General features: G+C 40.4%; 1 protein-coding gene across 1 annotated transcript in view; it reads right to left on the bottom strand.

Annotated features, from left to right (window-relative positions):
• The window catches only part of LOC111870752 (lachesin-like), a gene marked incomplete at its 5' end in the record, with an annotated part of 69,709 nt that extends 56,365 nt beyond the window's left edge, over positions 1–13,344 (bottom strand). Inside the window, one exon of the mRNA XM_023863270.2 lies at positions 13,216–13,344. Coding sequence (XP_023719038.1) covers positions 13,216–13,344 — 129 coding nt within the window. The remainder of the gene's footprint in view (positions 1–13,215) is intronic.
• Positions 13,345–13,850: the final 506 nt, after the last annotated feature.

Below are 13,850 nucleotides of genomic sequence, written 5' to 3'. Positions count from 1 at the left end.
TCGGAGAAATTAGACGATGAAGTGCATACTAATAGAGCTCTGGAAACTGTTAGAGGGAACATAAAAAATTGGCCAAAGAAAGTCTAGGTTATTATGAATTCAGCAGGCATATAGCATGGTTCTGGGGACGGATCCTGAAGATGACATATCAAGGGAAGCAACACAGTGATGGTAGGCATATAGAATTACATACAGCTGAGCCGTTACTTCCTGATCCCAGCACTTTATAGGTCGAAATTCCAACTGCAAAGTTGAAAACGTATAAATCGTCAAGTAGTAATCAAGCAGGAAGCGAAATATTACATTATAAGATCCATAAGCTAATTAATTCTCTTTGGAAAAAGATAGAATTTACTGATCAGTAAAAGGATTCTATTACTGTACCAGTTCACAAGAAGTGTGAAAAACCTGACTGCAGTAATTATCAAAACAAAAATTATACGAATAATATACAAAACTATAATTATGCCTGTCGTTTTGTATGGCTGTGAAACTTGGGGCTCTGATATTGAGAGACGAATATAGAATGAGGGTATTTGAGAACAGTGTGCTGAGGAGTATATTTGGACCGAAGAGAGATGAAGTGACAGAAGGTTGGGAGAAGACTGTATAATAAGGAGCTTCATAACTTATACACTTCGCTAAATATGCTTAGAATGACCAAGTCAGGAAGGATGAGATGGGCAGGGCATGTAGTACGAATTGAGGAGAAGAGGACTGTATATAAGATATTGGTGGGAAAGAGAAGGGTAAAGAGACCACTAGGAGAACCAAGATGTAGGTGGTTGGGTACTATTAAAATGGGTCTTAGAGAGATAGGAAGGGATGGTATAGACTGGAATGATCTGGCTCAGGATAGGGACCATTGGAGGGCTCTTGTGACCACGGCAATAAACATTCGGGTTCCATAAAATGCTGGGAAATTCTTGAGTAGCTGCACAACTGGCGGCTCCTCATGAAGGCCTCAGCTCCATGGAGTTAGACAGTCCGACGGACCACTGTCTCTTCCGTCTCCCTAACTGTAAGTCAGTAAGCTGGTTGTGCAGATGTGTCTGCATTCCTCTGCAGTTAGTCCTCACTTATAGTGGTCAGTTAAAGCCGCTGTTTCACCATTTAAACATGAACTGCCTTCAGGATTGCATCAAGTTCCCAGGCCATCGTAAGCCTACAAATCTCTCATTGAGGCCTACAACTGAATTGAATTGAAANTTGCAATTACCTTTTCCGATTTCTATTGGTTCACTAACATTTGTTTATAAGTAGACGATTTGAGCGATCTCGCATTTTAAGACACGTTCAATTCTGGGCAAGAGAGTTATTTGATCACGTGATAAAATATTGGAGGTACTAATTTTTACGTGTTTTCCATCCTAACCGATCAATTCAGCAGCCCAGTTTTGCATATCTGCTATGGGTTAGCCACCTATGGAGCTTACTATCATGAGTGTGATTTCTAACACATAGCGTAGCGACCTCCTGAAAAAAAGACAGACCGTTTCAATATTAGCTTTTCATACATATCTAGTTAGACAAAAAGTTGATCCTAGGATTGTATAAGTCTGTGGCAGATGCTCGTTTCTAATATGTCAGAAAACCAACGATTCTGACTACAATTTGTTTGGTACTGAGCAGTACCTCCAGGAAAATTCAGGACGATACCTTAACTGAAGTCTCGATCTCTTCATTCAAGAGCATTTCAATGAATTATCGTCGAATCATTTGACGCTATGTAACCTGACCTGGAATAGAATCGTTAATAAACTAAAAATAAATTGAACTGCGCATAGTTCTCCAAAGTTTTCTCCTCCTTTCAGATTCTCCAGCTAAAACTGTGTTTCCAGCGTTTAAGTCGCCTGCCCTTGTTTCAAGACGTGTCAATCTCACTCATGTTCATTCAATCATCATAATACAGTATGGAGATTGGTAAAAATTGTCAAGTTCCTCATTATGTCCGCCGATGCTCTACAAGTTTTCTTCTCTCCGTGCATACTGAATGTCTTGATTCTACAGCTGTGGGAGTGTTCATTCCAACTGGAAACAGCTGCTGCCTCATTTACGTCTCTCTGGAGTTCACACGTTCTGTGAATGTCGATGTGGGTGCTCCTTGAGGAACAAATCCAAACCCGCTCTGCATGCACTCCGCTTCAATTTCACCTTCTGGGATACCTTATATTACTTTTTAGCATAAGAACTGCAGTAAATTATTAATAGATTTTCAAAGAACTTGAAAGTTCATAGAAAATGAAGCGAAAAGTAATCTCAAGTGATGAAAAAAACATAGACTTTTAGATATCATATATAAAATGCTTTCACTGTATATATGAAAGCCCTCTATATCACCCTTCTCCTTATTCGTCCTCTCAATTAATTTACAAATCACAACCTACCTTCTCTCTTAATCCGTCTTCTGAGAAAGCATAAAATTAATTTTTGATAATGTGAAATTCGATCGCAGAAATTTTAAAATCTCCGCTAATTCGCTTAGTGGGGGATGGAGTCCAACTGAGTCCACTCGGCACGGCGGCCACTGATTGGCCTATTGTAGCCTGCCCCGGGTGATTATGATGATGGAGGATTTGGTGGAATGAAGACTGGCAGGGGAAACGGAAGTACTCGGAGAAAACCCTCTCCAGCGCCACTTTGTCCACCACAAATCCCACTTTGCCGTGGTAGGCAGCCAGCGACTAACCACTTGAGCTATGGCGCGGACCTAAAATCTCCACTAATTTTCCGAATTTTCTTCGCGGAAATGCAGCATCTATATGCGATAAAATCTCATGAAATAAGTGACAGAAATTAAGAAATTATAAATTCTTGTTTTTTTTTATTCGCTTAGTGGGGGGTGGAGTCCATCTGGGTCTACTCGGCATGGCGGCCACTAATTGGCCTATTGTAGCCTGCCCCGGGTGATTATGACGATGGAGAATTTGGTGGAATGAGATTTGCAAGGGGAAACTGAAGTACTCGTAGAAAACCCGCCCCAGCGCCACTTTGTCCATCACAAATCCCACTTGACCAGACCCGGGATCGAACCCGGGCCGCCGCGGTTGGAAGCCAGCGACTAACCGCTTGAGCTATGGCACGGCCAATCATTATGAATTCAGTGAAATACGAGTATATCTTGTATGATGTTAGTGACCATTTTAATATAAAATTATTATTTTGGGTTTATCTTCGGCCAACACATAATTTTACACGGAAATCATAACTGTTAGTTAAGTAATCTAGATAATTTTAAATCGAATATTTTATGTCAGAATATAGAAGAACATAAAATTATTATCAAATTTTATAATTGTATTGGTTGAGCCGTAGACTTGTGCGTTGAGAGACAAGTACAAATTGTAAAGTGTCGGACCGTAAAGTTCTCACAAAAATATTTGTGCCTAAAAATAGTTAACTGGTCACTGTAGGATATTAGAAAATTAGTATCTTCGTAATTTGTGAAAGTCACTCAGTGCTGCTAATATATATAATTAGTTAGGTTTACGAGACATTTCATACAGAATAATTTTTGGCCATTTATTTTGCCCTCCAATGTAGGAATACTTTTACATTACAATAATTTCAGTAAACATAAAATCTGATGTTAATAACGCGATATAAGAATTTAGAGAAATATTTATGTAGTCAGTTTTTTCTCTTCTCCATGTCGTCCAGACTGGTGCTGGGGCCCACCCAGCCTCCTATCCAATGGGTACCGGGGGCTCTTTCCCCGGGTGTAAAGAGGAAGGGGCGTAAAGCTGACCACTCACTTTCAGCCAGTGCCGAGGTCAAGAAGATATGGATCTATATATCCACGCCTCCATATGTCTTCATGGCGCAGTGCTTAATTAGTTCAGCACAGGAATAACTTTACTTTTTTTTTCATTGGCTCTACAGCCCTCATTTGGACCTAGGCCTACCTCTATGAAACTCTCCGTTTTTCAATTCGGTTTTACTAGATCTTAGACATACGGTAGGACTCCTTGGGCGGGTGATCAGCTCGTCGCAAGGTCTCTACCTGTACACAAACACAGAAGAACGCACACAAACATCCATGTCCTGAGTGGGATTCGAACCCGCGATCCCGGCTTCCGAGCGAGCGAAGACAGTGCATACCCAACTTTACTTTACTGATGAAATTTCAACACTGTATAGAAATGTATGGCGAAGGCTCTGTAAACTGTGCGTTGTTATTGATTTCACAGAAATGTTACATGAACTAACTGTAGAGAAATATTGGTTTTCTAAAAGGTAGAGAAAGTCAAAAGGGTGGGTTATATGTTGGTCCATCCTGAGGGCACGTAGATACTATTGCCAACACCGCTTGTTGGCTTTTGATGCTGCGACGAACCAAGGGAGAAGAGATTCGTGTTTTCGCTGGTTAGTGAGTTGAGTGAGCCCGAATGAACGGCTTCCTTTACCTCCTCCATTTTACCCGGCTTGTTTCCTTGCTTGGCTACAGTAATCGCTTATTGGAATTCCTTCTCCCTATATGCTGCAAGACTGCCGCCAGTCGAAGGGATCAAATAAAAAAAAATAGTTTAGAACTACGAGAAGTTTGGTGTTGCTAATGGGTGGGGCTACTGTAAAGTCTGAGAATTGTTTCCACCAGACCACTTTGAACATTTTAATTAAATATAGGTAATAAGGTTTACGATTTAGAGATTTCGATAAAACGATTAAAATAGTTTTATCGAGTCTCTCACGTAGAACACAGAATAGTTTTGGATAAACAAATATTTCCTAAGTACAACACTTATGATCGCCTACGAATTTCAGTCATGTTTTGCGATATCTGAACTGTATGATTCAACTTCAAACTCCAGGGTTCATTCTGGGATTATTAGCAGGAAGTCTCAAAAGCACTATGTGTGTTTGATTCTATGAAGCTCGCTGTTTCAACTCAAAACACTCTTAATAATTTTAGTTTCCTAATAGAGATTTCTTAAGATTGAAAGTCAGGGTCAAATAGCAACGCTGCTTCATATTTTGCAGGCCCTGAGCAAAAATCTCGGCCCACAGACCGGAAAAAAGTGACTGACGTTTAACTTGGTTTTCCTCAGACAAAACAGGGAAATACCGGATAGTAAGCTACGATTCGTTCTTGCTATAGCCTTTCCAATTCAGTATTTTCTAACATCCTGTAATACTATCTGTCGTTAAATAAATAAATAAGAATGTAAGTAAATAAATAAATACGTGGAGTGTTGGAGAGAATATATCTGGAAGATCGAGATAGAGAAGTGGGATATGGCAAAATGGATCTTTCGGAATCATGTTACGAGAATGGGAGGTGGGTAGAATTGGCGCAGTATTTTGTCAGTGGCGAATATGGTATTGCGCCTAACTGAAACTGCGGTTCTGCTGCCAAACGCTCGATAACCTCGTGATTCTGAAAATTTTACATCTTGCTTTTCAGCTGCCATTTCTTCTGGAAGCATAGCCCCACCACAGCAAAAACAAAACTGCTTTGTTTTCACTGTACATTTTAATATTATGCTGTGACGTATACAGTCATTGCTAAGAAATGACTAGGTAAACACTTTACCTCGGAAGCGCACTAGAGCAACAATAGCACGTCCATTGTTAGGCACGGACCAGTAAACAAGCCTTCTCAACGGCAGAGCGGTTGTCTTTTCTGTGTGGCCCATACCAAGGGGTTATAAAGGTACAGAGAAGCTCGTTTGACTTAGTTTTGACATGAAATATTTAGAGTTCTGGAGATGTCAATCGAAGACGATTGAGAAGAAATGGCAAGAAAGGAGTTACACAACGAAATGAAGACTTCAGGTGTGATCTGAAGTTATAGTGAGATTGTGATAAATCCGTTGCCAGGATACGACTAGTGAAGACTGAGTATCCTAGTGCGTGTATAACAGTGAACTGCAAAGTGTGTAGCTCAGCGATAGCGCTGTATTGCCTGTACTCCAGTGATGAATGTATAAGGCGTCAAAAAATTCAATCATCAAATCTAGAAACCGTCTTATAAGTCGCACACACAAATGTCATACACGTGACAGTATTAACCAATAATGGAATTTCATAATTTGGAGCATTGCTTTGTATGGGGCAGAAACTTGGACACTTAGGGCAGTAGATCAGAAATACCTGGAAAGCTTCGAAATGGGGTGTTGGAGAAGGATGGAGAAGATCAGTTGGACCATTATGTGAGAAATGAAGAAGTGTTATTTAGAGTCAGTGAGCAGAGGAATATCCTACACGAAATAAGAAGGAAAAAACGGAAGGTTAATTCGATTAGTCATATCTTACGTGGTAACTGCCTTCTAAAAGAAGTTACTGAAGGAAAGATAGAGGGGCGGATAGAAGTGACCAGAAGCCGAGGAAGAAGACGTAAGAAGATGCTGGATGACCTTGGGGACAGAAGAGGATATTTTCATTTGAAGGAGAAAGTTCTAGATCGCATCAAGTGGCGGAACTGTTTTGGAAGACATTGTGGACCTGTCGTCTTGACAGATTACTGATGAATGAATGTAGAGCTGAAATCCCAACCAGTCGAACGCCAAGACCCACTACTGGAGAGAAGCTGGGATAAGCAACTTCACAAGGCCGCGCCATAGCTCAAGCGGCTAGTCGCTGTCGTCGCTGTCTTCCCACCGCGGCGGCCCGGGTTCGATCCCGGGGTCTGGTCAAGTGGGATTTGTGGTGGACAAAGTGGCGCTGGGGCAGGTTTTCTCCGAGTACTTTGTTTTCCCCTGAANATTGTGGACCTGTCGTCTTGACAGATTACTGATGAATGAATGTAGAGCTGAAATCCCAACCAGTCGAACGCCAAGACCCACTACTGGAGAGAAGCTGGGATAAGCAACTTCACAAGGCCGCGCCATAGCTCAAGCGGCTAGTCGCTGTCGTCGCTGTCTTCCCACCGCGGCGGCCCGGGTTCGATCCCGGGGTCTGGTCAAGTGGGATTTGTGGTGGACAAAGTGGCGCTGGGGCAGGTTTTCTCCGAGTACTTTGTTTTCCCCTGAAAATCTTCATTCCACCAATTGCCCCACAATCACCCTCACCTATCATCTGGGGCTGGTAAAATAGGCCAGAAGTGGCCGCAGTACAAGGGACTTAGTCCCACCCCACTAGCAATATAAAAGTAACTTCAGGCAGCAGAGTCCGTCCTTAGAAGATACACGTATTAGCCGCTCAGCTAGTCCAGAAATTCTCTGTATTTTATGAAACCCGAAAACTGAATAAATTAAATAGAGCTAAACCGGAAGAAGGGAATAGTAATTTTCTACGATTAAAATGAAGTGATGTAAAGATTAATTAGCTTTATAGTATGCATTCTCTTATGTGTGTACAAGAGCGTAAAATGGGATCGTCTACACAACAATGATACCAACAGAATAAAGAAAAAATAATACCAAAGAATCGACATCAGTTTATTATGCACAGGCGTTGCGCTACATGTTTCGACCTTTACTAGGTCATCACCAGGGGAGTCACAAGTTTATTCAAACACGTTCTTGAATTGAGTTACTTTCATTTCGATCCATATTTTACAACTCAGTTCAGACCGTAGTGAACCGTTGAACAATACTACTACAACGGCGACTCCTTCACACATATAAAAACAAACAAAAAGCACTTAAACTCTCTACATGTCTGAAACAAATTACCTGGGAGCAACACTGAGGAAAAACGTGTGTAAAACCATTTACACAATGATAGAAATAAATCAACACGACAGAGATTCAAAGCACCCCTCACGTCGGATCGTCCCATAATCTCATCAACCAACAACCACTATAATAATTATGACACTAAAAACAATTTTTAGAGATAAAATTGGTTTTAAGAATATTCAAAATTGGCCCAGAACCAACACATAATAGGGTAGTAACTAAATTTTTATTTTTTTTAACTCTGAACTAAATTTTTGTTTCAAGGACATACTACATTAATATAATTATTAATATTAAATACGAAATCATAATATATATTAGCCTCAAACAATCTTAAACTTAGGTAAAAACCATATATTACCGGAGTTCTCGTGTGCAGTGTTAAGTTATATTTTACAAAGATGTATTTACTATCACAAAAAACAAACTGCAAAATAGGGATCCATATTAAAGAAACTGAATTCAAGAACACAGTTTCAATATTCTTGTGACTCGCCTCATGCTGAAACATGAACATGTAACGCCAACACCTGTGCATAATAAAGAAATGTAACAATTTTGTCTTCATTCTGTAGATAACTTTGTTCTGTAGACTGCCCCATGTAACAACAAAAATTAATTCACTTTGAATAAAAAATTAACTGAATCAGAGATGTGTCAATCATTGAAATAAAATGGAAGTATTATAAATAATTTTATTAGAGGGAGTAAACTTTTCATCTGTTCATAAATGTAAATATTCGTACAGACCTGGAATCCACATGAAGCTGGAATTTGATAGGCAGCTGGAAATAACGTGATCTGCAGGCGCACACACACAGACACACACACACACACACACACACACACCCGCGCGCGCATAATTTATGGAGTCTGGCTTAGTGAAACTTACATGAGACTCATAAGGATTTCTGTGCTTTGTATTTGTTGTTGCTACTACCCCACCCTTTCCCTTTATGCAGTCATCAACATCTCGCTTGAGCCAATGATAGTCATCAGGAGCACCGCCTGCAGAATTTCAGGGCTAAAGTTCGTTCTTTATATCATAACTCTCAAAGATATTTGCCCTGAACATGTCTGTCATGGTGCTACTCTTTGCAAAGTTAGTTCCCACGCAAAGCCAGAGTCTCGTTATGCATCCCATGTCCTTTGGAAGGATCCTTAGTTTATAAGAGAATCATATACACGTCTTGTTGAAGCCTATGTTTATTGAGGAGGAAGTGAATTGGGATGGGTAAGAAATTTTACGTTCCCTGTATACGGACACCGTAACGAAGCAAGGCTTTTCCAAGCTCAGTAGATCTAGTGTATTTGTGTCCTTCCTGAGACAAACATTCGAAATGTACTTTTTCTTTTCTGTGCGTTCTTTGCAGGATGGGCCCACAAAATGTGGGGAATTGTGGGTAGGTGTCTCTCTGATTGCAGGAGAGATTTCGCTTCGGTGTTTTTACTTTCATTTTGTTATACTAGTGTACGTATTTGTTGGGAGAATCGTGGAGAGACGATACATGGGGCAAAATTGTATTCTGTTCAAATGATGCTCCATATATTTTTCGCATTACTTCCCTTCTGAGAGTGGGAGAATTTTATGTTTCGCCAGGCATGTGTAACTTATGCAGAATACTTATTTCTTGCAAGCTAACTATAACTTTTTAACTACTTTAATAATTAATAATGAAATCAAGATATACTATGTTGAGGAACACTTCATACCTGCAGTGATATTTTAAGTATACTTTTAGTAACCCCTCCTAATTAAATGGGACATACCATTTATTTGTCCAAGGCCGCGCCATAGCTCAAGCAGTTAGTCGCTGGCTTCCCACCGCGGCGGCCGAGGTTCGATCCCAGGTTTGGTCAAGTGGAATTTGTGGCGGACAAAGTTGCGCTGGGGCAGGTTTCCGCCGAGTACTTCGGTTTCCCCTACCAATCTTCATTCCACCAAATTCTTCATCATCATAATCACGCGGGGTAGGCTACAATAGGCCAATCAGTGGCCGTCGTGCCGAGTGGACCCAGTTGGACTCCAACCCCCACTAAGCGAATTTTAATTTGTAGGCCCATGCTGTTGAAGTGAATTTACTGGGTGATAATATGGATACCATAAAGAAAAACACACAAAATTTTAATTGACTTTAGTAAGGAGGTTGGTCTAGAAGTAAACACAGAGAAAACTAAGTCTATTTTGTTATCTCGTCACCAAAATGCAGGACAAAATCGTGATATAAAGATAGGAAACAGATGTTTTGAAAATGTAATACAGCTCGGATATACGGAAACGACTATAACAAATCAAAACCTGATTCAAAAGGAAACTAAAATCAGACTGAATCCAGGTAATGCCTGCTACCATTCAGTCCAGAACCTTTTGTCATCCCCTCTGCTGTCTAAAAGCCTACAAATTAGAACATAGAAAAATATAATTTTGCCTGTATGGATGTGAAACTTGGTCTCTGACATTAAGGGAGTAACATAGACTGAGGGTGTTTGAGAACAGGGAGCTGAAGAAAAATGAAGCGATAAGAGGGTGAAATAACTACTTAATGAGGAGCTTCATAACTTGCACTTTTTGCGTATTATAATTCGAATTATCAAATGAAAAAGAATGAGATTAGCAGAGCATGTAGAACGAATGCAGAGGAGAGGAATACATATAGGATATTTGTAGGAAATCCAGAAGAAGGGACCACTATGAAAACGAATACGTAAGTATGTGGAAATATTAAAATGGATCTTAGAGAGATAGGATGGGGTGGTATGGACTGAGTTGATCTGGCTCAGGAAAGGGACCTGTGGAGGGCTCTTGTGAGCAAGGTAACGAAACTTCGGGTTCAATAGAATATTTGGAAGATCCTGAGTAGCTGCGCAACTGTCAGTTTCTCGAGAAGGACTCAGCAGTTAGTTCAGTCTGTAACTCATACTTGGGTCTGCAGCGCCACATGAACGGTGACAGCAAATAATGCGAAAGCAACCCGTCATGTCCTAATTGAAAGTACTATCACAATATTCACCTGGAGGGACTGAGGAAAACCTCGTATTTTTCAGCCAGAATAGTCAGTGTTCTGACCGGCATTCTAACGAGTCACATCCCGAATAAATGTCAGAAGCACACCCAACTTGGCCAAATTGCTTCGTTTTCTTCCATTATAATTAGTAAAGTGAAGAACGAAAAATATAAAATAAATAAAGAAGGAAAATTATTGAAGGATAAAATTTAAAGCAAATGGACACCTGTTTCCTGAATTGTTCTTGTGAATCTGTGAGTTGGCCAGCCGGTCAAATATTTTCCAGCTTTTTCTGATGCCGGAGATTCATTGCAGTGCGTGAAAAATTCCACCACTGCACCGTGTCCATGGCCAGATCAATCCAGTCCACATCCTCACATCCTACTGATATAACAATTTCATTTTAATAGTATCCTTTTATATAGGCCTTGGTCCTAAAAGTGGCCCATTTCTTGGGATATTCTTACTATAATTTTGTGTGAATTTCATATCTTCTGATTCTTGATTTTTAAAGGACATGAAAATAAAGGAACAAAATCTAAGTAAAGGAACAATTGTGGGTACAATTTCACATTGCTGTAGCTTAAATCAGATTCGTAAGATGTGTTCTGTTTTAAGTTAAGCAACACGACCTGCTGTCACCGACTGACGTTCGTTCTTATTCCACCAGCAACTTGAGACTTCCCCTGATATAACCAAATGTCTTCACACTATGAAGTTTTATCCACAACATTGGCAGCAGTAGCAGCAGCGACAATGTCTCTACATTCTCGAAGCATTAGAGATTTTACAGAGCTTAAGAGCATTGAAAGTTTCTATAAGCTTCTTTGCCAAAAAGTACATGATACAATACTGCACACAGCAAAATAATGCCCTATTTGTATTTTCTCATGCATACATAGCTAGGTCGGTGCAAACTTTCCCAGAGTTCCACCCTCCCTCTAAGAAGCAGGAGAAGTACGCAGACTGCACTACTTTCTGACTCGCAAGTTTTTCCGGCTTTGCTGACGCTTCCTCTACACTGCACCTCTACTGAAAAATTTGAAGTTTCCATCCGATTAATCGAGATATTGGCCAAATTTTTGTCTGTTAACTCAGGATAAAAACGCGAGATAACTTTAAAGACGAAGGATTATGATAATTAAATGAAATAATATTTATTCACTGAAAAAAACAAACTACATAATGAATTTGCCAGATGTATAGTGTGTAGCACTTCTATCTCTTCTTCGAGAAGTCCTGAGTTCAAACCTCAGTCAGAAGTCTGGTTATACTAACGGAAATTTTCCGTGATTTCAATTTCTCAAGGAAAAATTCTGGGATAGTGTTCGAAATTAAGCCACGGCCGATTACTACCTCCCCAATTCATTATGGAATCTGATGCTATGCAATCAGAGCTACTGACAGTCGCTAAGGAAACCATAATTAAATACGAGGGAAAGTCCGAAAATATCTGCACTTTCGCCATAACACATCTTTAGGTTTGTCACACTGCCTTCTGAGCATGTATGCTTAGGAGTTGGTACTATTGTGGTCACGTGATCGAAGTTTGACCTTGATCGCATCATTTTCCTCGATGCTGTGACAGCGTAAACATGGCCGCTCCGCTAGCAGTGTGCACCACGGAGGAACAAAGAACAGCAAACCGATTTCTCTGGTTGGAAGGTGTGTCAGGGGCTGAAATTCATAGGAGGCTTTCAGCACAATACGCGGACAGTGCTCTACCATGCAGATGTGTGTAAGAGTGGATCGAGAAGTTTAAAGGTGGCCGGACAAGCGTGACGCATGAATAGGGAGCAGGACGCCCGTCAACCTCCACCACTGACAAGAAGATTCAGAGAGCTCGAGAGATGGTACTGGCGTACCGGTGAGTTACCGTCGATGAGGCAGCGTGTTCTCTGCAGATTAGTCATGGTTCTGCCTATCAAATCATCCACGACGAGCTCGTTTCGTTCCAGAAAGCAGAACAGTTTTTGAGAGAAAAAATTGCTCATCTTGTGAAAAAAAAAATCTTGATCTTTTTGTGAAGTCAGAAGATCCATTATCTCGTTCATAACAGTCTGCAATTTCTACGCCATGTTTAGTCACATAAATCCGAACCATACTCTAATATGATAACGGAATTTCCTTTTACATATTGCACTCTTGCCCGTTAAGGGCGACAAGGAAGTTCAATTTTATCATACTCTACTGCGTTACCAGTGGCAAAGGGTCAAATGTCAGCACACGTCTTCCTTATACTTTCTAATACATGGCTGACATTCAACCTAACATACAACCTCATCTGCCTATTATGTGGTCACGCTGTGTCTAAGGCACGAACTGTCTTCGCCCGTTCGAACTCTGGGATCGTAGGCTCGAATTCCACTTGAGGCATCGATGTCTGTGTACGTTTATGTTCGTGTATGTAGGTAGCGGCCTTGCGACGGGCCGATCCCCCGTCCAGGGAGTCCTACCGATTGTGCAGACATGAACAAGTGACAAAGGTCCACAAGAGCTATAGAGTCATAGGCAGATACAACCTCATCTACATTATCATTGCAAAGCAAACACGTCTTCATAATCAGACAGAAGTAAGCCACACTTACAATGGACGTGGACCATCATGCGCTTGCTTACGGAAGGAGGAACACCATTGGCAGCGATGCACAAGTATGCACCCATCTCTGATCTTGTCACCTTGGTTAGAGACAACATTTCCCCCTCCACTGATTGCACTGCAACAGAAGAAAAACCAATTTCCTGTAGGACGCTGAGCTGAATCACTATATCCTTTTCTAGGGGGCAATTCTACTCCTCATTTCACCTTAAATAGCATCCATTGTCTCTCTAATATGAAGCACGGTAACTGACATACGCGGTTCAAACAAAAAGATAATAATTATAAAAAATAAGTTGTTTGTGCTGAAATCGAATTTAATCCTGTCATATAAAATATATTAACCCTATGAAAATTAAGCATATAATATCAGAACAATAAACGTGTCATCCTAATTATTCTTCATAGATGTTTCAATTTGATCTTCAAAGATGGATGAGAAAAATTCACACAAAATTTTGGTTTGAATATTTGAAGTGAAGACACCAAATTAGAGACTTATGCGTGGATAAGTGGATAATATTAAAGTGTGCCCTATATAATTAATATGCGAGGCTATACAGTCTCAAGACATAAAGCGTCGTTAAATACCCCATGGAGAAAGTCATAACTTAGGTGTTTAGA

Source organism: Cryptotermes secundus, unplaced genomic scaffold (assembly GCF_002891405.2).
Source record: "Cryptotermes secundus unplaced genomic scaffold, Csec_1.0 scaffold263, whole genome shotgun sequence".
NCBI classification, from domain to species: Eukaryota; Metazoa; Arthropoda; class Insecta; order Blattodea; family Kalotermitidae; genus Cryptotermes; species Cryptotermes secundus.
This window is presented reverse-complemented; position numbering and strand designations above follow the sequence as displayed.